Genomic DNA, 26672 nt, shown 5'->3' with positions numbered 1-26672 from the left:
TGGCCTTTGAGCCTCAAAGACCCTGATCATGCTGAATCATGCAGCATGGTCATGTACCTCCTATGGATCAGCATAGGAGGTTGTAGAAGTACCTTTTTTTTTAAGGTTTTTTGTGGCATAGACACCTTTATTAGCAGTAGACAGAGAGGAAACATGGGAGAAAGAGGGGGAGGTGACATGCAGCAAAGGACCTCTGGCCAGAATCGAACCGGGGTCGGCTGCGTTTTATGGCATGCGCTCTAACCACTCGACCACCTGCGCGCCTGTAGAAGTATCTTTTGTTTGAAGAGAACATTGCCCGCTGAGTTCAAGGTCTTTGCTTGTGCATAGGTTTGTTAGTGGAGAGGGATGAAGAGAAAATCGTAAATGGAGATGAAGGCTCTTATAAACTGAATGCTGCATACATATACTTTCTTTCGCCCAATGGATCAGGTTGAATTCACCATTATTTCGTAAATTACGCTGTTCGTCCAGGCGAGAGTGAGGCCCTCAGCTCGCTGGTCTCCGCGCTGGTCCTTATCTAAACAAAGAGTGTTACACAATGAAACGTGATACAATATATTCCCTGGGTTATTTCATGGATCTCATGGTGCCTCATCCTTTGATATTCTCACCTCTTGGGGTGAAATGTACTGAACCTCAAATCCACCCCTGTTACATAAATACATGTTGTAGTAATACTGCCTCGCTCCTGTGGTCTGAGGTGGAAACTCTGCTGTTATTTTCCCATCCTGCTTTCTCAGAAGCATCACAAAAACCATCTGCGGCTTGAGAAAGACAAGCCACATCCCTCTCTCTATGAATGGGCTTACATAATTCTTTTAAAATAAGCTATGAAACTGATAAGAAACCTGGCATGTTCTGTTTATTGCTTCAGAAGATATTGACTGAGGCGTGAGCAGGGCAGAAGTTCAGGGTACAATGTCCAATATTATATGGACAACTGATTCCACTTAGTGTAATTTATAATACGCTGTACATTATGTAATACCCATCAGACAGCAGCAGAAAAGTCTTCAGGTCGAGTCTGGCTCCTTTTTCCATCAAGGCGAACAAAGTTCTGATTCCGGGCTGGTTACAGTGCTGGTTTGAAGTTGATTCAAACTGTGAACCTCTTAAGAACCGGTTTGCTTTTTCAAGGGCATAAGAGCCACTGTAGACTCACATCATTCAGTCACTGTATACATCTCAAATTTCCAAACATTGCTTGGAACAACTATGGAATTGTGGAACCCAGAACAAACAAGCTCCTGGCTTCGTATGCCCACAGTGGCATCCAAATATGACTGAATATAACCCTCGGACTATCGTTGCTTCGATTAACGAAAATAGTTAAAATATTTAAGTTGGACAGACTCTGGTTTTTTAAAAAATGGCAGTCGGAAGCAGTTTTAATTGGTCTTCGTTCATGATAACCCTACCCCCAGTCCCTGACGTAAGCGGCTCTTTGTTCTAGACCAGCAAAGTGCTGGTGCAGCTCTGGAATCAGTTTTCCTGGCTGGCAACCATTTCTTTGGATGTTGAAACACAAAGAACTAGATCCATAGCAGGCACTGCCCCCGAATCAGCACCTGAGCCGCCTTGGTCGAAAAGGGGTATCTGAGAACTATCTGTATCTCTATCCACCACCATCTACAACCTCAATAATAACCGTAAAGTGGAAACGATTAGCTTTCTGACAGTACCAACAAAAAAAAACTAAGAAATTCAATAGAAATGTAAAGGCAACTGAAAAAGAAGCTAATCTATTGGATCAGGTTACATTGTACAGGTGTATCTAGTTAAATGTGTCACTGTCTATAAATATACAATGGTGACTATTCGGCACAGATGACCACGTTGACGGAGGCGTGAATTTGCAAAGATGTATATCTAAACCGTTAAACATTATAGCATCCTCAAACTTCACTGAGCAGACGGGGCCTCTACAGGTCGCTGGATGGGCCACTTGGCCACTTTGATGAATTCAGACTTCAGATTTTCTGCTTCATTGCTTTTTGGCAAGACACCTCAAGTCACACAGATAAGACTGTAAAACACATATTGCGGGTGTGTTCATGTTATGGTCAGTGTGTGTTATTGGTTTAGATATATGAATGTTGCTCGAGAGTCGTTGAGTTTTCAATATTTTTATGACATGTTTACTGGTGGTCTGTGTTGCTCATTACAATATTTGTCGCATGTTCTTGTTGTGCTCATGTTTTGGACAATACATTTGTATTCTGCTTTTTGCTGGAGACATTGCGTTTGCACCACGCCATCATAATTCATTCATACATATGTCTTTTGTCTCTCCACAGAATACAGATATTTTGATTTTGTCTCAGCTTACCGGGTAGCTATGCAATTACAATCAATTAATTAATTCATGTATTACATGGTATTTGCCTGCCAGACCCTAAGTTCACCTCCTCACCTTTGTCTTAAGTGCCCAGCCATTGTTTTCACATGAGTGAGCTCCCCCACATTCCTGACTCTTAACAGGTGCCAAATCTCAGGCTGCACCGTGCTGGGAGCTGCTGGATCTGATGCCACAGGCAGGGGAAGGGAGATATAAGATCAGAGAAAGGATAATATGTTACAGGGTTTGTTCAAGTTGGACAGAGAGGTGTGTGAGTCGCAGACAGTTCTTGGCTTTATTGCCTCTTTGAACGCTCACGACAAATCGGGAGACACAAGTGAGACCCACACCTCCTTCACAGTACTGGCTTTTTGATTTACGCACCACAGTTGCCCATAGCCTTCAATGCGCAACCCCTCCATTGCCAGAAAAAAGCACCGGTGCGCCTGCCACGTCCTGGGATCCTCTCAGTATTTCCCTCACCTAGAGCAGTGGTGGAAACCTACAGCCGGCAGCGCAGCCATAGGGGGTTTGCCAAGGAGGCGGACCTAACGCGACCCCCACAGTCCAGCTCCAGGAGCTTTTTACAATGCCGACCATTTCTCCAGAGCGCATTTAGCAGCGAGCGAAGGCGCGAGCGTGCGTAAATACCCACGAATACAGATACTATCCCTCTACTACTACTACTACTAGTACCTCCACCGAGGAGCAAGGGCGAGGAGAGACGCACAGAGGACGAGAGCCATCAGAGATAATCACATTTATTAACACTCATCATCATCAGAGGGATTAACTCGAAAGCTTCGTGACAGCAACATTTGGTAAGACTGACGAAATATCATCTTTCCCCTTAAGATTGCAGTTGGAGGAGTAGTAGTAGTATGTTTGGATCCAGTGGGATTTTTTTTTAATCCCAAGGAGTATGGTAGTCCAGAGGGGAAAGGAATAAAAACCAAAAAAAAAACAGAGCAGTATGTGAATATGTGTAGGCTCTGCGATCACATGGCACACAATACTGGGGCATATGGCTTTGTTTCCTCCTGGGGGGTGGGTGGTGGTGTTGGTGGTGATCAATAAAGAAAGAACAGCGCGTTTGGTCCTCCTGCGGTGAGCGCCAAGTCCAGATGTCATGATGACCATGCGCCTCAAGGAGTCAGTGACTGTCATTGATTTTTCTTTAGTCCTATCTGTGTATTTATTTATTTATTTTTTTAAAGCTCGTATAACGTCCACCTCCGATCAGCCTGAAAGTCAAATCAACAGCTGGATGGGTGTCATTAACCAAGTGACTGACTCACAAGACAGTAATCACTTATTTGGGGGTGAACGTGCAAATGTGCGTCGATGGGCTGTTTAAATACCAACTTCTATGATTATAAAAAGAAAAAGAAAGAAAAAGTCTGTGAATATGTGAAGCCTTCATGTCCCAGCGGCCACATGGCATCGAGTCAAACGCAGAGACAGCTTCCTTTTTCCTCCCACCACCACCGAACCACATCTGACCGAAACTAATCACCTTCTAAGTAGCACCGCTCCACGCACCATTCACATATCCAGTCTGCGTCAGGACACCGATGAGTAACATCAACAGCAACGAGGCTTTAACCGAGCAGCCGCAGCCTGTTTTTTAAAGCACTTTGCCTTTTGTTATGGTCGTCTAAATATACCCGTGTGGAGGAAGAGCGCCATGTGTGGGAAGTTAACGCCGCACATTACCACCGTGCACACTGAGCCATGTGAAGCTGTGTGTGGAGAAGAAATGGCTGCAGGAATCAAAAGAAATGTTTCCCTTGTGCGTTTGGCTTCATTTGACATAAATATCCCCGTGGGTTTTTTAATTCATTGAGCAGTGGTGATGTAAAGCAGATATGCCAGTGAAAGCGTTCCCCTGCTGTGTCTTAGTGCATCATGCTGGATAATATACAGGGTTGTATAAAGTACCTACACGTCATACTCGAGTAAAAGTAAAACTGTGATGTGAGTATATTACTTTGGTAAAAGTTAAAGTCACCCATGCAAATAGTACTTGAGTAAAAGTATCTGTTCTTAAAGCTACTTAAGTATCAAAAGTAATATTCTGGCAATAAACACGCTTACAACTAAAAGTGAATGATACATTTATTTTTGTTTTGTTTAACCCCAATGCCAATTGAAGAAAAGGTAATACAGAATGCATAACTTTGGCTGTGATGTAGCATCTATGCGAAGCAACTAGTAACTAAACATATCAAATTAAATGTAGTGGAGTAAAAGTACTGACTCCAAAATAAAGCTGAGTGGAAGTATAAAGTACCAGAAAAAAGGAATTACTACAAATACCTCAAAGTACAGTACTACGTAAATGTAAAGTAAATGTAGTTTCCAACATTTCTAATACAGTTATTTAGGTATATTGTGATAAGAGTGTATATTCATGTGCATGGATATTCACAAAACACAAAATATTTTTTTTCATTTTGAGCAGTGTATAACCACTTTTCCAAAAAAACAACATAACACATATCACACGCTTATTTTGAGAGCCAAAATGAGTTAATGATTTTGTAAATGAACTAGTTTGATGATCGTTAAAGTAATTTCACAAGCAAAAATTCCAAACATGCCATGTTTAGCTTAGCTCTCGGTATTTGCTGATTTCCGTTGTTTCATGTGATAGTAAACTGAAAATCTTTGGACTCTCGGACTTAAAGGTGCATATTTGGCGGACCCCGCCACCCTTCTCTATCTTCAAACAGCTTGTTTATCCAGTTATGGAAAAAATTAATATTTCTTAGTTTGCATTATTACCTCATTGATATTATGTTGGAGGTGTTGGAGGTTTTCTTGAGATCGGCATTACGTGTGAATAAGTTCAGGGTTTGAAAGCTTACAAGCGTGTTGCGGGTTGCTGGTTTCAATCTTTGACTGACTTTGACTGGGAGCGATGGGTGTGGAAATGTGAATGCTCCCGTGTAACAGCTGTTAAGATGGTCAGGAGCAAGGCACTTGACCTCCGTGTTGCTCGAAGGCAGGTGCTGAGTGTTCATCATGGAACCATCTGTGGTTGTGCTGGCGAGAACATGTAGATATGTAGAACTGTAGAGATTTTTCGAATCTCCAACCATAAGAAGATTGAAAACATTTACCGGGTAGACCGTCTGTCTGTGTATTCAAGGCAGTGAGGTTCATGGGCTATGCTTTTGACTTTGGCCTCGGGGGCTAAACATCAACACCCTATATGGGTTTTCATGCTGGGTTCATCACAGGGCAGAGTGGGCAGATAAGCCAGGCTGTGTGGTCAGTGACCCCCAACGAGTGCGGTGATCAAAGTGGCTGAGAGTTTGAGGAGGAGCTGGACAGGTGCAGCGCGTGTGGAGGCCAATGTTTTAGTTCATGTGGGAAGCAGCCAGCTGAGTTCTTCTGTCACACAGGAGAGACCAGCAAACATCTGCGTTCAAGTGTCAAGTATCAAACACCTAAGAAGTTATTATTATCTTTGTCATAGGGCTCATAATCCGTGGGGTTGACCCTGAACATATCATGTGCTATTGTCTATTTATGTTTAAGTCATTGGAAAGTCATTATCCTTTGTGTATTGATATTGTGTATTCAAATGGGCAATTTGGATGCTTTAAACAGAGAATATAGTCATGGTCTAATCCACTCAGAGTATTTTTTCAAAATTGTCCCATCAACATGTGTTTTGTTCATCATCTCATGAGAAAGTCCAACCTACATTTTATGGATATCCTGTGACTCTCAGTTTGTTCAAAGAGCTTAATTTATGCTTTATTTTTTTTCTGAAGATTGACGGGTAGAAAATGGCCCCAGCACTCCCATGAGTTAACTCCCACTGGAGCAATCAATGCCAATATATATGCTATAGAGTTAATATATGCCGTCTGAAAGAATCCACTGAGGGCCATATGTTACGATATTTGAATACTCACAGGAAACATAAATCCACATGTACTTGGCTAGATGCACATATACTGAATGTCAGCAATTAACCTGAATAAATATAAGATGACAGGTTTATATAAGCTGGTATGAAGATTTTGGATTTGAAAGCAAAAACATTCAAGTCTCAAGGTTTGACTCGGTGGAACCCTGAAACAATATGAAATGGAAAGGAAAGGCAGATAGCTTATTCATCTTGAAATAAACCTGCAATAACTGATTTTTTCTTGATTTCTTTTTTTGGGGGCAACAGAAACCCTACGGACATTTTCTATGCTCATATGACAAACATGTTATCTAATTGTTGTCTATTTACACATCCAGCGAATACAGAGCAGCATTAGCAATTTATTTGGAGTCTTATATGCATCCAACTGGTGAATTTAAGTCCAACCTTTTCTCCTTTTAGCTCTGATTTGGTCTCCACCAACTCCCAAGGGAATTGTCGGCACCGAGTAGGTTGCAAACAGTGTGTTTACGAGAGCATTTTCACTGAAAGCAGCTGCACTAAGATGGGGCGGCAATCGATGTATTGTGATGTATTGTGAACTAGATGGTTATGCTGATTGATGCTGATATGCTAACAGCCACTGGGTCATATTCCATTCACTTCTTGTTTGGCATTTTAATCCAAGCGCTCTATCGATGTGTCACAGATATTGATGCCTGAACAGAAATCAGAATGTATTCTGATCCTCCCTTGGTGTCACTGCAAACACAGTAGACGCCTAAAGTCACACCATCAACAACTCTCATGTGATGTGTGTCCATGTTTGTACATTGTGTGCTGACAACAAATGGAAATACGTCCTTACTATGCATATCTTAACTACAGTAAGTTAATTGAAAACATCTGCTATCTAAATCTGTAAATGTGGTATTTTTGTTCTGACGCATTAAGACAGACCTGTGCTCAGTGTAATTGCCCTGAAGCTTCCCGCTGCTGCCAGCTGTTGGTTACCAAGCTGTTTCTTAGAAAAATGTCCTGCAGCTTGTCAACAGGGACTTGTAGCTAATGAAAGTTAACTGATCCATTATGTAACTGACAGCACCGTATCTTTAGTAAACAAGTCCTGATTAAAACACAGATTCTTTTCTCGCTTCCTTATGCCATGTGCCTTTCAAAATAAAAGGACCAAAGGGATATTATTGTCGTTGCCATTGTTCAATTAATCACATTTTCAAATTGCATCCTTTTTTTCTGATGTTTTGGTGTGACTTAATGACATTTTCAACTTAAATCCTTTTTTTCTGATGTTTTTGTTTCAATTTCTTCCTATACCAAGATTTACCTGTTAACCTCAGTGTAAGAACTGCATACACCAGCACACACTGTTGTTATGAAACACTAGATACATCAGTCAGCCTGGTATTTGGACGTTTAAACAGAAGTGAAAATCGTAGCTCAAACCGGCCCTTGTAGCCGTCCATTGAACTGTAGAGCAACTTCCCTTCTATTTTTAAATCCAGGGAAAAACATACATCTATATGTATTTTTGCCATGGAGCTGTGCCAACTGTTAAGTTGATCGTGTCACGTAGTCAAAAGCTTTGAGCCTGCTATGACTGAAGCCACCTCTGCAGCATTTAAGGATGTCCTCATGCTCACCTACACATGCTTAATATGTTTCTGAGTCATCAATTTCTAAAATTGTTTGGGGAAACATGTACACATTCCTTTAATCGGTCCTAACTTGAAGCACTCGTCTTTGGTTCCTTGATTCATAATAACACACAGTGATTGATGGACTGTTTGATGTTGCTCTGCACACCATTAGTTAACTGACAGCGGCAGACTTCCTATTCTAAACACAAATTACTGGCTGCTTGTAAAACAGCATATTAAATGATATCTCGTCCCTAGTTGCTCTTAAGAAGTGCTGCTTCCCTTTATGATCCCTTTAACGACTTAGTTGGTTGGTGTGTGCGAAGGAGGTCATACTCTCTTTCATACTCTATTATGAAACGTTCAGTTGACTTTCCTTCCTATTGCATATCACCTGTTTGTAATGTGCTCCCTAATCCATTCCATCTAATGCCTGCAGATACCAAATGCTTCTGATTGTGTAGCTACACAGCCTGGACTGTTGTGCTGAGATGTGCGAAGAAACCTTTATGCAGTGCTTGTTTTTTCATTATTTTCACACAACTTAGGTCGGATTTTGGTTTTGGATAAAAGTTTGTGTTCAAACTTTGCTCAGTGGACGAGCATCTGCACTGCTCTGGATGAATGTCATCTGCAGTTGGATATCTTTGGAGGTTTTGGTCTTTTTCTTAAATGTTATGCCTACGTTCTCTTTTCTCTAACATTCATTTACGGTGATAATGAGAGGTATTGATTTAACTGAATTCTGTTGCTTTCATGAAGCAAATGTTTTTTCTATTCTTTTGACTTTTGATCTTAAGCTTGATTATTAGTGCACACACATCACACATGCTTGGATATCCAAGGAGGTTTATTCAGAATGCTGATGTCCTTATTAGCATAAACACTGTCTTTTGGGGTAGAGGGTGAAACATGACTATATCCCTGCTCAACTATTTTATTCAGTGTCATTGCTTTTGAAATTATATCTTTATGATAGAGTTTGTGTGTACGAGTATTGATTCATCTTTATGTTGGAATTTTTGTTGTTTGATGATGAGCTTCGTATAAGGATCATTCTCTCATGTTTGTGTGACAATTTTAGTAGAAATAACAAGACTTAGACTTTGAATCCACTGGCCAAAGAAATGAAATAAGTGCACTAAAATGTTGTTCATTTCAGCTATTAAAAGTCGCTTGGAGCATTTAAAAAGGTCACGGCTCCTGAGAAATTTGCCACAATATAAACAATCCCTCTTGGCTGCACGAGCGCACAGTTCACTCTGTGAATCAGGTGCTGGCCGGTATCGCAGGACATGAGCATGTGTTCCTCTGTCCCCAGCAGGCACGTGGCTGAGATGAGCTGGCGCTGCCAGGCGCTGTTGGCTGAACCTCGTGCTTGTTCCTGATACACCACCACATGGGCATCTCATCATCTACATGTGCTCGCCCACTGACTGCCCCCCACTTGTCCCGTGCCTTCCCTGCTTTATTTCCAATCTGCACAAGAAGAGATAGGAAGTAATTGGGGAGATTGCTGCTTTGGGTTTTTTAAAAGAGTGAAGGGTTTTATAAATAGACTTTATCTCACATTCACATTGAACGGTCGGAAAATCAAACAGCTAATCATTATTCACCCTCCCCCCTGTTCAAACACATCAAATGTCATGTAAGTCCGTAACTCAGAATGGAACTTTTCACTATCGTGGCCTTTCTGTTATGTAACAGGGCTCACTATGAGCTTCAGAGAGTAAGGTGACCCTCCTGGTACTGCTCAGTGGAAGAGGATATGCTCATATGGCGCTTAGTAAGAAGTACAGGGATCAATAATCAGTTTCAGTGAATAGATGAGCAGTTTATGTAGCCCATACAAATTTATTCTGTGTGTTTTTGATGTTAATTACCAGAAAATTATGATTATGGATAGGTTATCCAAAAAGTTCTGCAGGAGGGTCACCCAGGACACAAATATGTATCAGAAGAGGCAATATCAAGTATTATTTTTATCCATAACTTATGCAGTACCCACCACTCGCACTAACAGTGAACTAATGTCCCTTCCTCTGAACCACAGTTCTTGCCAAGTATCAGGGTTTTTGTTATTTTACTGGTGCTCAAGCATCATGACTATGTGCATGCAAGAAAGACAGAGGACATCACACCAACTCCTGCTTTTAATCTGATGTATCAGTTTTTACCTTATGGACGAAACAAAAAAGGAAACAAATTACAAAAGGAGTTCTACAACAATCCCGTCATAAAGCACATCTGTCGAGTCACTAACGAGCCGCCCTCTTCACCTCGAGCGACGTCTTTATAGGCACACATATGGCTAAACGGTCAAGCCTGCTATATTCCCATCGCTAGATAGAATTACACAGCAGAAATAGCATCAGCGCTGAGCTGTTTAAAGAAACTGTTTCTCTTTCTGAGGTTTCTGCTGAATTTCAGTCCTGTCAGTTGTGTCAGTGCTGCTGATTTGCTGCGTCATCTTCAATGTGTCAAGCTGGAAAACATTAGCCAGATCATGATTGTTTTAGAGTTTGGTTTTGAAGAGATTCGCCTGGTCTCTGTCTGGATTTACCCTTGGTTGTTACACGTTAAGGCTTTTTTTTTTTTTTTTTACTGAAAACTGCAACAGATTGATGTCTGAAGTGTTTTCTGATACTTATTAAAAGCCCAGAGAACACCAGTTATTTATTTTTAGCAAGTAATCTTAAATCTTACAAGGTGTTTATTTAAATATTTCATTAATTTATGTCTACCTGTAGACAAATTTGACATTTTTGCTTGTTCCCCTGATAAAATGTGCACAGAAAAAAATAGTACATATTTATTCCCTGGAAGCTTCTTCAAAATGATTGGAAAACGCACTGAAAGTACACGACATGGTCAATTTAGCTTGTATTAGCAAACAATCACCACCATTTACAGTAATATGCAATGGCCTCCAACAACAGTGACCATTTGGACGATAACATAAACATCATGAGACTCTACAATGAGCCTCCTGCTGTGTTTACAGTAAACCGGGCACGTCTGCTGTTTGCTGGTCGATTTAACCCTCCAGTGCTACAGCAATATAAAGATAGTGTTTCCTTTTGGGGAAGAGTTGAACAATTTCTTGATTTGATGTTTGATTGTATCACTGATGATCAGCTGCATTTTAATATAACTAATGCGTGACATTTATTCCTGTCAGTCTCTCTGGAAATTATCCTTATCAAAGCACGGTGTTGCAACAGAAAGTATTGACATTCGGGGCTTTTACGTTTGTGGCTATGTTACGGAACATGCTAACTCTGGGCAAATAAAATGACTCACTAGATCATGCAATACAGGGTGTTTTTGATTTTTATTTTTGGCTTAAATGCTTTCTCCAGATTTAGATCTTAAGATTTCTTTATTATTATTATTGGTGGGAAATTAGTCATTTATGTTTCAGCCTGATAATTGTGTTTAGTTTTGCTTTATTCCTGTGAGGTTTCTCTTGTAGCTGCAGTGGCGTGGTATCAATGGCCCTCTTTAACTGTACAGTACGAATGGCAGTGAGCTGAGAGGACACCGTGAAGACAATTGAGCTGCTGTACAGCGGAAGCATCGAACAACACGGCATTGTCTTGAGTTCACACTGTGAAATAGAGAAGAGGATTCGGTTGTGTCACTGGGGTCACGGGAGTTGATGGCAGGTTATTAATACTTCTTGATTATCACTAATTTGAGTGCGAGCAATGTGAATTATCCCAAAGAGATCATAGTTTTCCACAGATATACCTGCTTTGTCCTCAAGCAGAGGTTATACAAACCCTCATTAAGGAAAAACCCTGTTGAGATATGTAATTAGAGGACTACAATAATGACTGTTTTGCCAACCACTTTCTGAGTAATTTGAGGCCTGTTGTTGTGAGTGATTTTAGCCTTTGATATGATGACACGGTGGTTTAATTCATCATGAAGCAGCGGCGTCAGTGCATGGGACCTGAGCAGGAACACTGAGACATCAGCAGGATTGTCGCATTAACTGTTTCGTGTAACCAAAAGTGAAAAAAATCCTCACGCAGACCTTGACCTTTGACTGTGTGGACTGGGCCTGTTTGCTTTGCTCAGTACTGAGGTGGACTGTGAAGTTTGCCGTGTTTTCCAGCGTTTTATCTCCTGCGAGCTCCTGAGGGCTTGTGATCATTGACAGCCGTGTACCACTCACACTGGTGTGTGCTTTGCAGAAGTTTCGGTGGTCGGAATGAATGAGAGTGAATGAGGTCAGGTTTCGGGCGTCTGGAGTCACTGTGTCAACAGTAGGGCTGAGTCACTGCTGTCCAGATGTGGTAAAGACAAATATTAAAACATTCATGACGTCTATAGCAGAATCTACCTGTACTATCACCATGTGACCATAAAACCATTTCTACTTGATCTAATGCACTGTAACACTACTTGTTGAAATGATTACAGTTAGGGGGAAAACAACATAAAGGCACCAACAACCAACCAAATCTTACTGTGTAACTGTACTGGCAGAGAGTTCAGCTTTAATCGTTGAGTAACCTTCAACTTTATTTGACCTAATGTTCGAAACGTATAGCCAACAGTTTAGGCACGTAGGGGACAGACATGTGACTCATGGGATTTTGTAAATCCTTACTCATTTTCCAGGTCCAATCCAAGTCACAGGTTGTGTCAAGTCAAATCGAGTCCTCATAAGAAAAGTAAAGTCCCGAGTGAAAAGACACAGTGTTAGTACTCAGCACCTGTTACCATTGTTTCTAGAGTCAGCTCTAACTCGGTGAAAAATGAATAACTAAACCTGATGATTTATCGATTAAACTTTGATTTTGTACATAAATAACAATAAAGTTGTATATGGATAAATTCAAGGGTGTTAGAATATTCCCCACACCGGTATTGAAGGAAATCTCGAAGCATAGCGGGGGACAGTGCCCTGTGAATCAAAGATACAGCCGCAGGCGAACAAGACATAATGAGTTACAATGACTTATGTCACGGTGATCCTTCCCTCCCAAAACTTAGTCAACCAAAGTTACTATGTCATCACCATACTGATGTGAAATTGACATCTCTGATCACACAATGTGCATTAAGTTGTTTTTAAACTCCAAAAATCATGTTTTCATAAAGAGCATTTCTCCATTACATTAAATATTCACCACTAAACTGCTTAATTTTCAGCAAAAAAGTTGACAGGGAAAATATGTGCTGCATATTTCCAATGATGTGTCCGTGGAAAAAAATATATCTCATGTGATTCTTGTCCTGTCTCTCTCTGACCCTAGATATTCAAGATATCGAGTCACGTTAGAGATCATCGTCATTGAGCACATACAAGCCAAAAATAATCTGTTCGAAGCTGGACGATGGAAACTTCGCAGTCAGAAATGAATATCTTGTCCAACGGAAAAAGTCACGACCTCGGCGACAACTCGGGCGTACCGATGAAGACACTGCCAGAGGACGATCAGTGAGTAATGTAACATTACCTTGAACACAGATGGATGTTTTCCTTTTTTCACTTACATGCTAGTTTAATGCATTTTAACACAGCACGTGTCCAGAACTACTTGCACTGAGTCCTTTTTGTGTTTCTGTATTTGTAATACTTGTGTGAAAATCTTCTCTTGGATTCTTCAAATCACGTTTTTTGGAAAGTGTGACTGCATATGTCTTTTGTCCCTGTCATGAGAGTTTCCCATTAATAATGACCAGGATAATGAATGTGATGAGCGATACACTGTAAGACTCACTTTCTGCATAATCTTCACGTTTTTTAAAATGCATGTTTCGTTGTGTTTTTGCTTGCCTCAACGGGTGGATCCTTATACAGAAATGGCACTCAAACAGTCAGGTATGTCTGTGGAGATCTTTGCGGAGCATCTTTCTATCACACATTTGTTTTTCATACATATAATAATAATAATAAAAAAAAACAAGCATGTGATTTTGAAGACTGCCTGCAGCCTATATGTGCACAGTTTTCAGAGGTAGCTGGAGACGCAATAAATTAACAGTCGTCGTACATTTCCTCGTTAGGTTTGATGATCCTGAAGCAGGGCTGGAGAATGAGGGATTTTTGCCCAGCGCAGACGGAAAGAAACCGATACGCTTCACAGATGTAAGTGCAAAAGTTACAAACACAAAAACAACCAAAAGTGCGTTTGTTGCAATACGATTCATAGCATGCTCTTCTCCCCCCTCTCAGTTTGAAGGAAAGACCTCTTTCGGCATGTCTGTCTTCAACCTGGGTAATGCCATTATGGGCAGCGGAATCCTGGGATTGGCTTATGCCATGGCCAACACGGGCATTCTCCTCTTCTTGTAAGTAAATCCATATATGAGTCTTTTATGTTAATGGTTGCAGTGCTGAAACATGTGAGATCTGTAGCTATACTGCTCCACTGAGTGGTTTGCTGTGGTGGTGTGATAACAGCCAGGAGGGTTCCAGGTTACTTCAGGGAGTGATTTAGTACCTGTCATGACTTGCAACATATCATGTCCCAAAGATACGCCAAAATCTATTCATACCCTTCTTTTTTCCAGCTCCCGTCCCCCACCCCTAGTTGACACGTCCCCAGAAAGGACATAGCACCGGAATAACTGAGCCATTTGGATCGCCATTTGCTCATTAACTTCCTTCTGCTCCTTGAAGAATGCTGCTGTCAAGACCATGACCCAGGTTGTCTTGGTTGTCATGCAGTCTGTGTTTGTGTAGCCGTGGAGAGAAAGTAGCGCAATGGGAATAGAGAGTGGCCTCAGCGTCAGAGAGGAAGTCAAAACAGTGATGGGGATTAGTAATTGGGTCAGTGGTTTTATAACTATGCATAGTTCTGGTTTGATGTAATTACCATGTAGGCCTAGCAGAAGGTGCAAGGGATATTTTGTTTCAATTTACATACAGTTTTTAAAGCAACATGATGCAACAGACAGTTGTTACCTGAAGGTTAACAGTCTTCAGTGGCATGACAACTGATGCCAAACGTAAACAGCGCGGGCGTATCAAATTTAACGGTGCAGTTCATAAGTATGCATAATCCAAACAATTGGGAGCAGCATATCACTCGAGCGCTAACTGCTGCTAACCGTAGTTGTCATTAGCTAGTTAGCGCAGTACGCAGTGCAGCTAGCAGTCCTGACTGAGCTTTGGACCAGGACGGGCTGGGGCGAACTGATTGAGACACAATACACAGGCGTCATGATGTTGTATTTATTTATTTATTTTAAAATGGTAATATGCCTGTAACCAAGGCAAACACACAGCAAGTATCACACCTATTATAAAAAGCACACAACATTGTGTGTTATAGAAAAGCTGCAGCTTTAAATAAGTGAAAGGGTCTGACATAATCTAGCTACTGAACAAATGCCCAACTGATTTCAATAACCCTAGGATTTAGCATCACTCAGACTTGGCAAAAATTGACGCATGCAATCAGTTTACTGTGTGGTTAGTTTGCCTCTTGATTTTCTTGTTTTCTATTTTATCCATAAAACCCCTTTATTTTATGCTACATCTAAGTGTAACGGTTCTCACCTCAAATAGCATTGTTAACGCTTGAAATGTCATCTGTTTCTGAAGTCTGTTTAATCCCTGGTTTCTATAGGATTAGAAGCAAATGGCTCTTATGGAGGGGAACACACCAGAGGCATTAAAGAAGCTTGATTCCTAGAAAGCAAACAAAAGAGCTTTCTAGGCACATGAGGCTTTATATATATGTTATTTCAGGTAAAAACGCTGTACTTATCTTATATGGGCACTTCATTCAAAAGTCAAATACACCAAATAAGATTAGTATGTGTTTATGGAAAAATCATACATTGATGCATGCTTCTTAAAACACTGGAAACTGAAATTAACAACAGAATATAGATAACAGTCCTGACGTCTGTGAATTGTGTCTCAGAAATATCTACTGATGTTAGCAAGTTAGCCGGTCCAAAGCTGCTCTGGTAGCGGTGTAAACACTTACACTTTCCCCGCTGGGCCAGACTACTAGCTGCGTAGCTAGCAGTTATTGCACCTTTAATTATGGCTGCAACATAAGATTATTTTCGCTGCTGATTGATCTGTTGATTATTTTCTCCATTAATCATTTAGCTTATGAAATGTCAAAAAATGGTGATCTTGATCAGTGTTACCCAGAACCCAATATGACGTCCTCAAATGTCTTGTTTGTCCACAACCTAAAGATGTTCAGTTCACTGTCATAGAGGAGTAAAGAAACCAGAAAATATGAACTAACGAGAAGCTGGAATCAGAGAAATCGTCCTTTTTTTTCTTAAAAAATCAATTAATCATTGCAGCTCTAGTGGGGTATATCCAATAATGCTTTTTGAGGTATGGATTTGTTCACACAAAGTTTTGCTCTGATGTCTGATAATTGTTTCCCTTATTATGGTTCTGGTGGGGACTGAAGCTTGGAGTTGCATCAAATACCCTTCATCCTCCAGCACAGATTTAAATAGACATTCTCCCTTGTCAACGCATTTCCAGTGAGGCACAGAAATAGAGCTGGCATGAAAACTCTTACATCTTGCTAATGATTTCACCAGGGCGTCAGGATGCTGGACCTGTAAATAAATGCCTGTTTGTGAGTTACAGAGGAATCTGAGAGCTTGGCCACCCTCCCTCTCTTCGCAGAGGAGGAAAAATTCTTACTGCAAGAAAAACAGAGTGTACAGAAATGTTGAGAAAAGGTCAGAGCAAGGTGATAGATCTGGGATCACCTCTGACCTATTAGAAATGTCTCTGTAGGACTGTGACTCTTCGAAACAAAAAGGTTGTGGGAAATGTTGCTTTCACCCATGTGTAGGACTGCTATCAGTGGAGAATATTTATATTCTATTCTAAAAAGACTTGAAAGAATGAATAGCCTGTCTTGTTTCATGTTGAATATGTCTTTCAACTGTTTGTATAATGGCACAAAAACGCAATTAGCATTTTGAAGTAATAAACAGCGATGCAGTGGCGGGACACTGACGAAGCGGAAAATCAGCTACCACTGTAGTTCGACTTCCCAGGCTTCATTCCCAGCGTTGGTCCCCCATTAATGCACGATTATGTCATATCAAACAATGAACTGTGTGTTTACGTGAAGTGGTAACATCGTCAAACGTGTACAATATATCACGACTTAATGCAGAAGGCTGGTTGTAACGTCTACGGAAATGTGCAAAAGAGGAGTCACAGAGGGGTTAAAGCATTTGGTGTAAGATTGATGTACACACAAGTTTAACAGTTATTCACTCTCCCTGCCTTTTGTATCATAACACAGGTTTCTTCTGACTGCGGTCGCAGCCTTGTCATCTTACTCCATTCATCTGCTACTCAAATCCTCTGGCATTGTGGGTAAGCCTTGAGTCATGTCTTTGCCTTTTAGGAAGAAACAATCTATCTAACCATAAGCAGAGTACACTTATGGTATCCAATGTAACTCTACAACAGTTCTGCTACTGCTGGAGACCAGATTAAAAGATTGTGACAGAAACATCCAACACTGTTGAACTGGCTGAGAACCATTGAATCAAAAGTAGAAACCATGCTAAACTAAACTAGCAGATTAATCTGAAAAGGGCCATTAGGAGTTAAGAGGTAACAGCCAATTATAGTCTGATGGCTCTAAACACACTGTAGCAGTTAGTTAGTCAATTACAATTAAGTTGTTTACATGCCAGAATGATTAGCACTCAGAGGATTTGGTTTCCAGTCTGCTTAACTTCGCTATTAGATTGATTTTGAGAAAAGAATCAGTTTATTCTCTACGTTGCATTGCGTTGCAAAGATAACAAACATTAAAAGAGTGAAATGGCTTCTTCACACGCCCACCAATAACAGATGCACAATCTATTTTATTTTAAGTGTTTTATTGTGTTCTCCGAGGGCCATCTCAGCAAACACTGACTGAGTGTTATTGTTTGTAATCCGTTTACAGGAATTCGAGCTTATGAACAGCTGGGTTACAGGGCCTTTGGCACTCCCGGAAAAATGGCCGCTGGTATCGCAATCACCCTGCAGAACATCGGAGGTGAGGAGCCGGCGTGACTCAGTGATGATGGGTGTTTTTGCAAATATGCCGACTGTTTGCAAAATCCCTGCAGCAGAAAACATGAATTATGCACAATTACATGGCTTAGAGTTTATATCCATCCCCTTGAAACACTGGTGTTACACTGGCTTTTGTTTTTGGATATACAGCTCGTCCCTTTATGTATGAAATATGGGGATATACTAAGAGCAAAAAATAGGACACCTGTTGGTAAACAGCTGGGTTCACAGTGGAGCTGGCATTGACAAACGTTCCTCCCACTCACTGAACAACGTGTACAGTATCTGGCTGTTTCTCACCAAAGCTGTGTAGATACACTTTAGTCTGGTGTCAAGTTGATTCAGCAACTCCAAAGGTCACATTTGTTATGCTCAAAGGCTGATTTCGAGGTTTTAATGAGCTCCCTTTCTTTCAGCTCCAACCAAAGTGTAAAAAACACACACGAATCACGGACTAGTGTTATGATTGGCTCACTAGTGCCAGTGAGACACACACATATACATATATGTGTGTGTGTGTGTGTGTGTGTGTGTGTGTGTGTGTGTGTGTCAGCCTTAAAGTATCCAAGTTTGGATATACAGAAGTGGAATCTGCTGATGAAACCAACCGTGTTCCAACAAAGTTACCTCCCTCAGTTTGCTAAAACATGAGTATGTGACCTCAGTGTCCTCATAGTAGCTGCTCTTCTGAGACTTACACAATCATAACGTGATATGTCTTCTTGTGACCGTGCCAACACATTTTCACTCGAGCGTGCTCGGCCGGTTATTTTCTCACGTTGTCACATTTTCTCCGTCTCGTCTGTTCGCAGCCATGTCCAGCTACCTGTACATTGTCAAATCTGAGTTGCCACTGGTCATCCAAGCGTTCCTGAAGGCAGATCCCAACGCTGAGTGAGTATTATCACTTAAGTGCCTTTCATCATCACTGTGCCATTAGCGAAAGTCATATGATGATTCACAGGTCAGACACTGTGTGCTCGGGTCAAGGGGCCTGGAAGACTAAGTGGGCAGCAAATACTTCAGTTTGCAGTGACTGAGTCGGTGTGGGGGTGTGATGAGAAAGGCAACTTGTAATTGGCTGAGCGACGGGGGGGGGGGGGGGGGGCACGGACGGGTATTGTACGGTAGTCATGTACGCACACAACGTAGACCCTCGGTGCTGTCAGCTTATTGAGGCAAGAGGCTCTCACGTCAGAGTCAGGCCACAGAGACAAACACACTGCATAAGGTCATGGAGGACTGAAGTGGATTCCAGATCTAAAAACAAACTGCGTGCTCAAACAGGTTTGCAGCCACTGTGGCTGTCCCTTTTTAAACATCTCAGGCCTGACAGATAAAAATGTCAGCAAACCATCTCGAGCTTGTGTGTTACATTATAAAGATAAAGATGCAGATAGTTGTATTTTCAGTACAATACACAATGCAGAGCAGCATTTGTGTGACACAACCTCTTATCTAGATAATCTAAGCATGTTGCTTGACCTGTCTGTCTTGTCTTACTTTTTGTCGAGACTGTTTTTTTATGCACTGCGGTCTAGAAAACTGATGTGCTGAGCCTTCTGAAGGACATGACGATAACAGTCGACTCAATGTTGCACTGGGATCGACTCACGCTTGTCGTTCCAGGTTTGTGTTTGTGTATATTTGTGTCATGGTCAGAGGTTTAACTACAATCTAGATTGACGTATGAGGAAGTGTTGAAGTGACTTTCACTCACTTTATGTCTCACACACACACACAAACACACAAATGACAGCAGCAGGTGGCGTAACATGGGTGCCAAATTCCGAGGCCGAGCATAAGGACAGGTCAGCTCAGGGCCGCCTCTCAACTGCCGAGACACATGCATACACACACAGACACACACAGACACACACACACACACACAATGTACACTTCTACTCAAAGCGGCTTGCACTGTCCAGACCCGTGGCGTCAGGAAAACAGGATGGACTGAGTGGTGGGTGGGTGGGCGTCGCTGGGTGCTCCAGTTGGGGTATTAGCATGGTCACAAAAAAGGTCAGATATTTGGACTTGAAACTTGATTCAGACTTGACTCCTGTGAGACTCCTCGATGTTGAGGCTGATATTAGCTTTTTGGTGCAGACGATAATATACCAATACTATTTGAGAAATGAAATACTTTAAGCATAAACACATAACAGAAGAGGATTCCCCAAATTTGCTCATGAATTGAACTTTTCAGTGCTCTCAGTCAATATTTCTGTACACTGTGACAGAGTGACGACCTCAAAATTATATCAGAATTACCAAGTAAAGCAGACTAATAAGTCGTTAAAGCTCATGCAACTTGAATGTAATAATCTACTTGGTAATTTGGAGGTAATCGGTTTCCTGACTTTTGCATAGTCATCCATCAGCCTGTTCTTATTAGGTACATGTTTATTACAGAACTGCACAACCTATTTATACCAAAGTTTACACATTTTACTACAGTGTTTGCCTTTACTTTTTAAAAAGCAGGAAACCTCAAATTACCTCAGAATTACAAAGAAAAGTAGACATTTAAATATAAATTGTAGGAGCTAAAATGTTGTACCAGCTTGAAATAACTGGTCTACTTTACGTGGTCATTTTGAGGTAATCGGTTTCCTGACTTTTTAGAGTACGTAATTAGTCACTTTGTCAGATTTTACAGTGTATTTCTCACATGGCTAAAGCAGCTGTCACCTTCCAATAAGTACATTTTATACATATATGTAAGAACACTGAGCCTGAGATCCAAGTATTTTATTGGCAATGTTGGCAAATCTTATTGCTGTGTATGACAATACAGAACTTGAACTAATGCCATTGCTGTGGTAAAATTCTGAATAATAAGATAATAATAAAACATTTCCTTGCAAACACATCTCTCATGCAGTTTTTAAGACACGCCCTCATTGGCTCAGACCTTCGAATTGGCTCGGTCTCAGCTAGCTTGAAATTTGACTCCTGGACTTGACCTGGACGGCTTGTTAATCTCAACTCATATGAAATATCATCGTCTAGAATGACCTACTGACCCCTTGTCCAGAAATTATGTGACCTTAGTGACCTGCTTTCAAGGGACGAACATACCTACAGATCTGGTCTTTATGTTGCAGGCGGTGGCAGGCAGCTGATCCCGCTGCTTGTGACTTGAAACATTATTATTGAATCAATCAATCAATCAATCAATCAATCATAAAACAGTTCTCTACAGGCCTTTCTCACAGAGCTGACATATTTCATTATTAGGTATGTGCACCGAAAACAGGCAGCCTCAGTTATGTGTTAATCCGTCGTGCAATTTTCAAGACTTAGAATGTGACCTGGACTCAAACCATGGACATGGATTTGTCTCAGCTGGTCTCAGATGGCTTGAGACTTGACTCCTGGACCAGCCCATGAACAACCCATGATCGGGTGTGACCAAAAGGAATCTCAAATCTGAAATGTAATTGTCCAAAATGACCTACTGACCCAATGTCCATGGAGGATGTGACCTTTGATTTCAAAGGAAAGACACACACACACACACACACACACACACACACACACACACACACTCACACACACACAGATCTAGTCTGTATGCTACAGCGTGAACAGCCATGGCTCACAGCTGATCCTTCTACTGCTTCACTGTTATTGTTGTGAACATGACATAAAGTTAATATTAAACAGAGCTAGACCACCCTTCATTAATCGCACAGCTGGCACGTTTAACCATTAGGCATATGCATTGCAAACACTTGGTCGCAGCTATGTATTAATACATATCCTGTGCAATTTTTATGACTTCTTATGTGACCTGGACATGTCCGCAGTGGCTCAAAACTTGGCCTGGGTTGGTGTCACTTGGCTTGAGACTTGGCGGCGGTCACATTCCCCCCTCACATGTGAAACTGAATCGTCTAAAATGACCTACTGACCAAATGTCCGAAGAGGATGTGACCTGTTACCATTTCAAGGGCACACACACACACACGCGCACACACACACACACACACACACACACACACACACAGATGACTCGATGCTACAGTGTGTAGGACCATGGCGGACAGCTGATCCCACTGCTTGTGTCTCGATCAGAGGGTTAAGAATAACAGGCTTAGCAGCTTAAATAGGGGGCGGACACAAAGACCTTTCTATACACAGGATTTTGGAGACAGTTGTGTTTAATAGTTTGCCTATGAGCTTTCTGTTGCCAGCGCTCTCCTAAAATCTGCAGCTACTGATGTTTGAGATTTCCAACACTGCCCATGGATTATATTTGTTTTCCTGAGTGTGACAGAAAAGAACAGTCCGTCCTGTCTACTCCATTGTGTAAACTAGTGGCTGCCCACCTCAAGGTCTAAATCAGATCTGTTCACATGTAAATAAACAAGCCGTTAACCACATATCATCTGTTTATTATTACCAATCATATGGGGACTGACTGAAGGCTGGAAATATATCTGAGACACTGAGACAGTCAGCTATTCGGTGAATGCAAAAAACTTCTGATTACATCCTGGTACCAACATGCCCACATGTCTTAAGAGCACACCTATACATACATACATGTCAGTATGTTTGTTTATGTAATGGGAGGACACGTGTGGTTCCCATATTTAGCAACTAATGATACAGCAGCAACACTGGATACGTCTTTCTATCCTTCACTAGATTCTTAGTTTGGGGTGATTAAATGCTAATGACACCAACTTTATGAATATTATATTCAATTTCTGTCATAATCCATAATCTTTGAAATTATTCCCTCACCTTTGGGTATGGGGGTTGGTAAAAACTAAAAGAGAAGGACAGAGATAGCAAAGGTGTGATGCAACAAGCTGACACCGGTGGTAATATATACCGACTCCGTCTTTGCTGTGGTGTTTAGGCTCCATCACGTCTTCCCTTTCTGCGACTGTGAACCGTCACATAAATCATCAGAGTTATGTAACCGCCTATTCCAGTACGTCTGTAGAGAGAAACATAAGCAGACACGTTTTTTCCACCTTTTCAAGGCCAGTGATGTTCCCAGCAGTTGTTGTTGGTCTGAACTCGTGAACCATTTGGACCAGCACTTCTTTTTAACAACCTTATGTTGTTTGACAAAGTGCTCTCAGACTAAAGGATTTGAGAGAAAAATAGCACCTACAGTTTCACCAGACGTGTAAACCAATTTCAAACCACTTTCCTGCTCTATTTTCGTCTCCGTCTCTGTGTACTGTGTCTCTGTGCCAATGTTTGAAAAACTGAGCTCACCAAAGTAAACTAGATTTGTCTCCCAACAGTCTGTGGTACTTGAATGGAAACTACCTGGTCATCATGGTCTCTGCCTCTGTCATCCTGCCCCTGGCGTTAATGAAACAGCTCGGTGAGTACAGCTAATACGGCTGGATCTGTATTGTTGAAAACTTTATAATGTAACCGCAATAAATCAGACATGGCCACAGTATATCTGAGTTTACTTGTTAGACCTACATCATGTGTTCACGCTGCAAGCAGGGGACACATTTGTGGAAAGTTTTCCAGGAACCTTTGTGAGAACTCCTCACTGAATTTCCATAACTGGTACCTAGTTCTATGGAAGCCCATTTCCACCTGAAAAAAAAAAAATTCTTGTAAAATACTCATGGTGAGACAAAATGACCATCAATGCATAAGGTTAAGCTTTAGCAGAAAATAAACACTGAATTCAGGAGAAAATTAATTTTCTTTACTTTTAGAGTTTAGAAATAAGTAAACTCTAATAGTTTTCCAAGGTTTAAAATATAATAAGAGTATTTTTTTTTATATGTTTTTTTAGATTACGCTACTGAATATTAGACTTTCTACATACACGATTAGCATATCACTCTTAATTTTAGCACTCTGAATAAAAAAGGTCAAGATTAAAGGAAACATTCACTAATTTAAGTGGAAAGTTACTTGAAACTAGTGTATGAGTATGATTAAGCTGGTACTTTAAATATTTTTATGTGGCTTCACTCAATCTAATACAGCTTGGTTTACCAGTAGATATACAATTTCAAAGCAACATTATGTAACTTTTTAACCTAACAGTTTCAGAATCATGTTGATTGTGCAGTGTCCTGTTACCGGGTGAATGGTGTCTCTGTCTCAGTTGCTCCCCCCCATCACGTGTTTCTGCACTATGTCACTTCGGTGAGAGGGTAGGATCACAGCGTTACATACTATTTACTTCAACATACAACACATAACATCGTTATGATGTCATGAGTTTTGTTTGTTGTTAGCACCTACACTATGGACCTGGGATTTGTGTTTCTGACTGTGGTGTTGCTCTCAGAAACTGTCTTTACATAATGTTGCTTTAAGATTTCCAAACTAATTGAGGTATAAATACATGTTCATTCTTAGTTCTCAGATGAGTTTTAGAGTATACCATCAACTCGAAGATAGAAACTAGTGATGACTCTTGAAAACAATACATTTAATCTCACATAGTCCTGCCTCCTTTCACCTCTCTGCCTCTCTGGAACATCGTCTGTTTTCACTCAGGCTCAACTTTTAGATCCTTAATCTAGTTGGTTTTGTTTAACTCTTTTCAACTGTATCGCAAAGCCTTTCAAACATTTAATTCCAATATGCTTACCTAACACATACTGTGCATTTGCCAAATGTGTTTTTTTTCCAAAACATTTTTCACCTTTGGGACTTTGAGCCAACTCTGATAATGGCATTTTGATGGAGTGACCTTCAAGTCAAGCAATTAGTCTTCATCTTTGTCCCGCCACTGGCAGCGGAAACAGCAAGTGTCCAATTAGACATCATTTTCACTGAGATGATCACACCCTGTTCACAGCCTGAACTTCCCACACACACACACACACACACACACACACACACACACACACACACACACTATAATGTGCTCTCTCTGGTGATATAGTGCTGTGAGGCCATTCTGATTTGGCATTTTCATGCCGTTTTCTGCAGAAGCCTCATTCAGAGAACAGCAGGAAACCCTTCTGACTGTAAACTTTGTGGACGTCTTGTGTAACTACAAAACAACACATGAAGGCCAAATGGTTTAGTTCAGTCTAAATTAAGCAACCTCTCTTGCTTTATTTCCAGGTTACCTCGGCTATACCAGTGGATTTTCTCTCAGCTGCATGGTGTTTTTTCTCAGCGCTGTAAGTTTGCCTGGCTCACACAGTGGCACATCATCACAGTGGCTCTTAACAAGGAGCCTCATTTGTTCTGGCATGTCATCTTGGCACACATGTTAGCTCACTTTCCCACCTTCGTCTCTTTCCCACCCTCGTCTCTATATTCAGTGGTATGTGGCTATGTTTGATAAGGCGAATGTAAGAGCTGCCTCGACACATCAAAGGTTGAGAGTAAAACCTCAGTACTTACAGGCTGAGTCACACTAATCTGATCTGAAAAGGCTTTTTTGAGCTTGCGAGGGAATATTGAGGGACCTTCTTTACATCCCCTCATCCTTATGTCTTTTCCTTGATTATACTTTGCTTTTCTGTTTTTGCAGGTGATCTATAAGACATTTCAAATTCCCTGCCCATTCGAGGAATTCTCAGCAAACAGCACTGCCGCTCACCTCAGCCTAAATGTTTCAAGCCACGGGCACGAGTACAGCAACGGTCTGGTTCACGAGGATGATGCCGACCACTGCGCCACACGCATGTTCACCATCAACTCACAGGTTGGTGGCTCAGGGGAAAAAAAATAAAAAACAGATGTTGAAGCCTGCATGTGCTTCTTGCCGGCGTGCATAGCCACATTTATTCTGGGCCTGCTAATCATAGACTGTCACGTGTTTGTTTGTTCCTCACAGACAGCATACACCATTCCCATCTTGGCTTTCGCCTTTGTGTGCCACCCCGAGGTCCTGCCCATCTACACCGAGCTCCGCAAGTGAGTGACCCCTCTTTCAACCGCGATATTTGATACCATTCCTGTGCAGAATTTGGCATTCTCTCAACTTTCATCTCTCTGATTTTAGTCCAACGAAGAAGAGGATGCAGCAGGTGTCCAACATCTCCATCCTCGTCATGTACACCATGTATTTCCTTGCAGCTCTCTTTGGCTATCTGACCTTTAAAGGTGAGAGCAGCTGTCCCTGGCACTGTTTTGGAGTTTGTGTTTACAGTATTGTATGACATTACAATTTGGATTTTGCAGGTCCAACTATGACTGTATGACACAAAAAATAATCTTCTTCATTACATTCATTTGGCTGATGCATTCATCCAAAGAGACTTACAATACAGCATCAGTGCAATTGTACAGCAGTCTATCAGTCAGTGCATTGATCGATACAGTATGTCTTTTGTCACACAAAAAACAAATTCCCTCTGGTGACAGCACACGAGAAAAAACTATAATTTAGTCCAATCGGGGGAATCTACAGGGTTTGACATTGCAATGAAGCAATGCTGCTTTCTAATGCGGACTTAAAATGTGAATCAATCAATGAGACATTTACAGTTTTACATAAATACCCTGTCTGAATGCAGCCTTTACAATTACTCAAATTTGTTTTGTGGCAGCTAAATGATCGGATATTTATAAATTCAAAGGAGAAAGCTCTTTAGTTTTTTTTTTCTAATCTATGGTAATATGTTGTTTATTATGATGGCATGTAGCCTTTATGGTTAGTATTTGTCTTAACTGAAGAAAAACAGACCTAGTGCTGTCAGTGCTTCTCCTGCTGCTCATGGAGCCCAAGCTCCCTCTTGTGGTGACATTGTGCTCTCACGTGATAGGAGGCGTTATTACTGAGTGACG

At 41.1% G+C, this 26672-nt stretch overlaps 1 protein-coding gene across 2 annotated transcripts in view; it reads left to right on the top strand.

Moving 5' to 3' along the window:
- Positions 1-2611: 2611 nt before the first annotated feature.
- slc38a3b (solute carrier family 38 member 3b) overlaps positions 2612-26672 on the top strand; it is a 29802-nt gene continuing 5741 nt past the window's right edge. Inside the window, exons 1-13 of one of the 2 annotated variants that reach the window (XM_030419788.1) lie at positions 2614-3162; positions 13156-13340; positions 13704-13724; positions 13910-13991; positions 14079-14194; positions 17149-17222; positions 17806-17898; positions 18731-18812; positions 23192-23274; positions 24999-25057; positions 25414-25587; positions 25720-25799; positions 25888-25988. In XM_030419788.1, the coding sequence (XP_030275648.1) occupies positions 13237-13340; positions 13704-13724; positions 13910-13991; positions 14079-14194; positions 17149-17222; positions 17806-17898; positions 18731-18812; positions 23192-23274; positions 24999-25057; positions 25414-25587; positions 25720-25799; positions 25888-25988 (1069 nt within the window). In that variant the 5' untranslated portion in view covers positions 2614-3162; positions 13156-13236. Of the gene's footprint in view, positions 3163-13155; positions 13341-13703; positions 13725-13909; positions 13992-14078; positions 14195-17148; positions 17223-17805; positions 17899-18730; positions 18813-23191; positions 23275-24998; positions 25058-25413; positions 25588-25719; positions 25800-25887; positions 25989-26672 lie in introns of both variants that reach the window. The other variant, XM_030419789.1, reaches the window with a different exon arrangement.

This window comes from Sparus aurata, chromosome 6, assembly GCF_900880675.1.
Source record: "Sparus aurata chromosome 6, fSpaAur1.1, whole genome shotgun sequence".
Classification (NCBI taxonomy): Eukaryota; Metazoa; Chordata; class Actinopteri; order Spariformes; family Sparidae; genus Sparus; species Sparus aurata.
The sequence above is the reverse complement of the archived record's forward strand: the minus strand, read 5'-3'. Positions and strand labels throughout refer to the sequence as shown.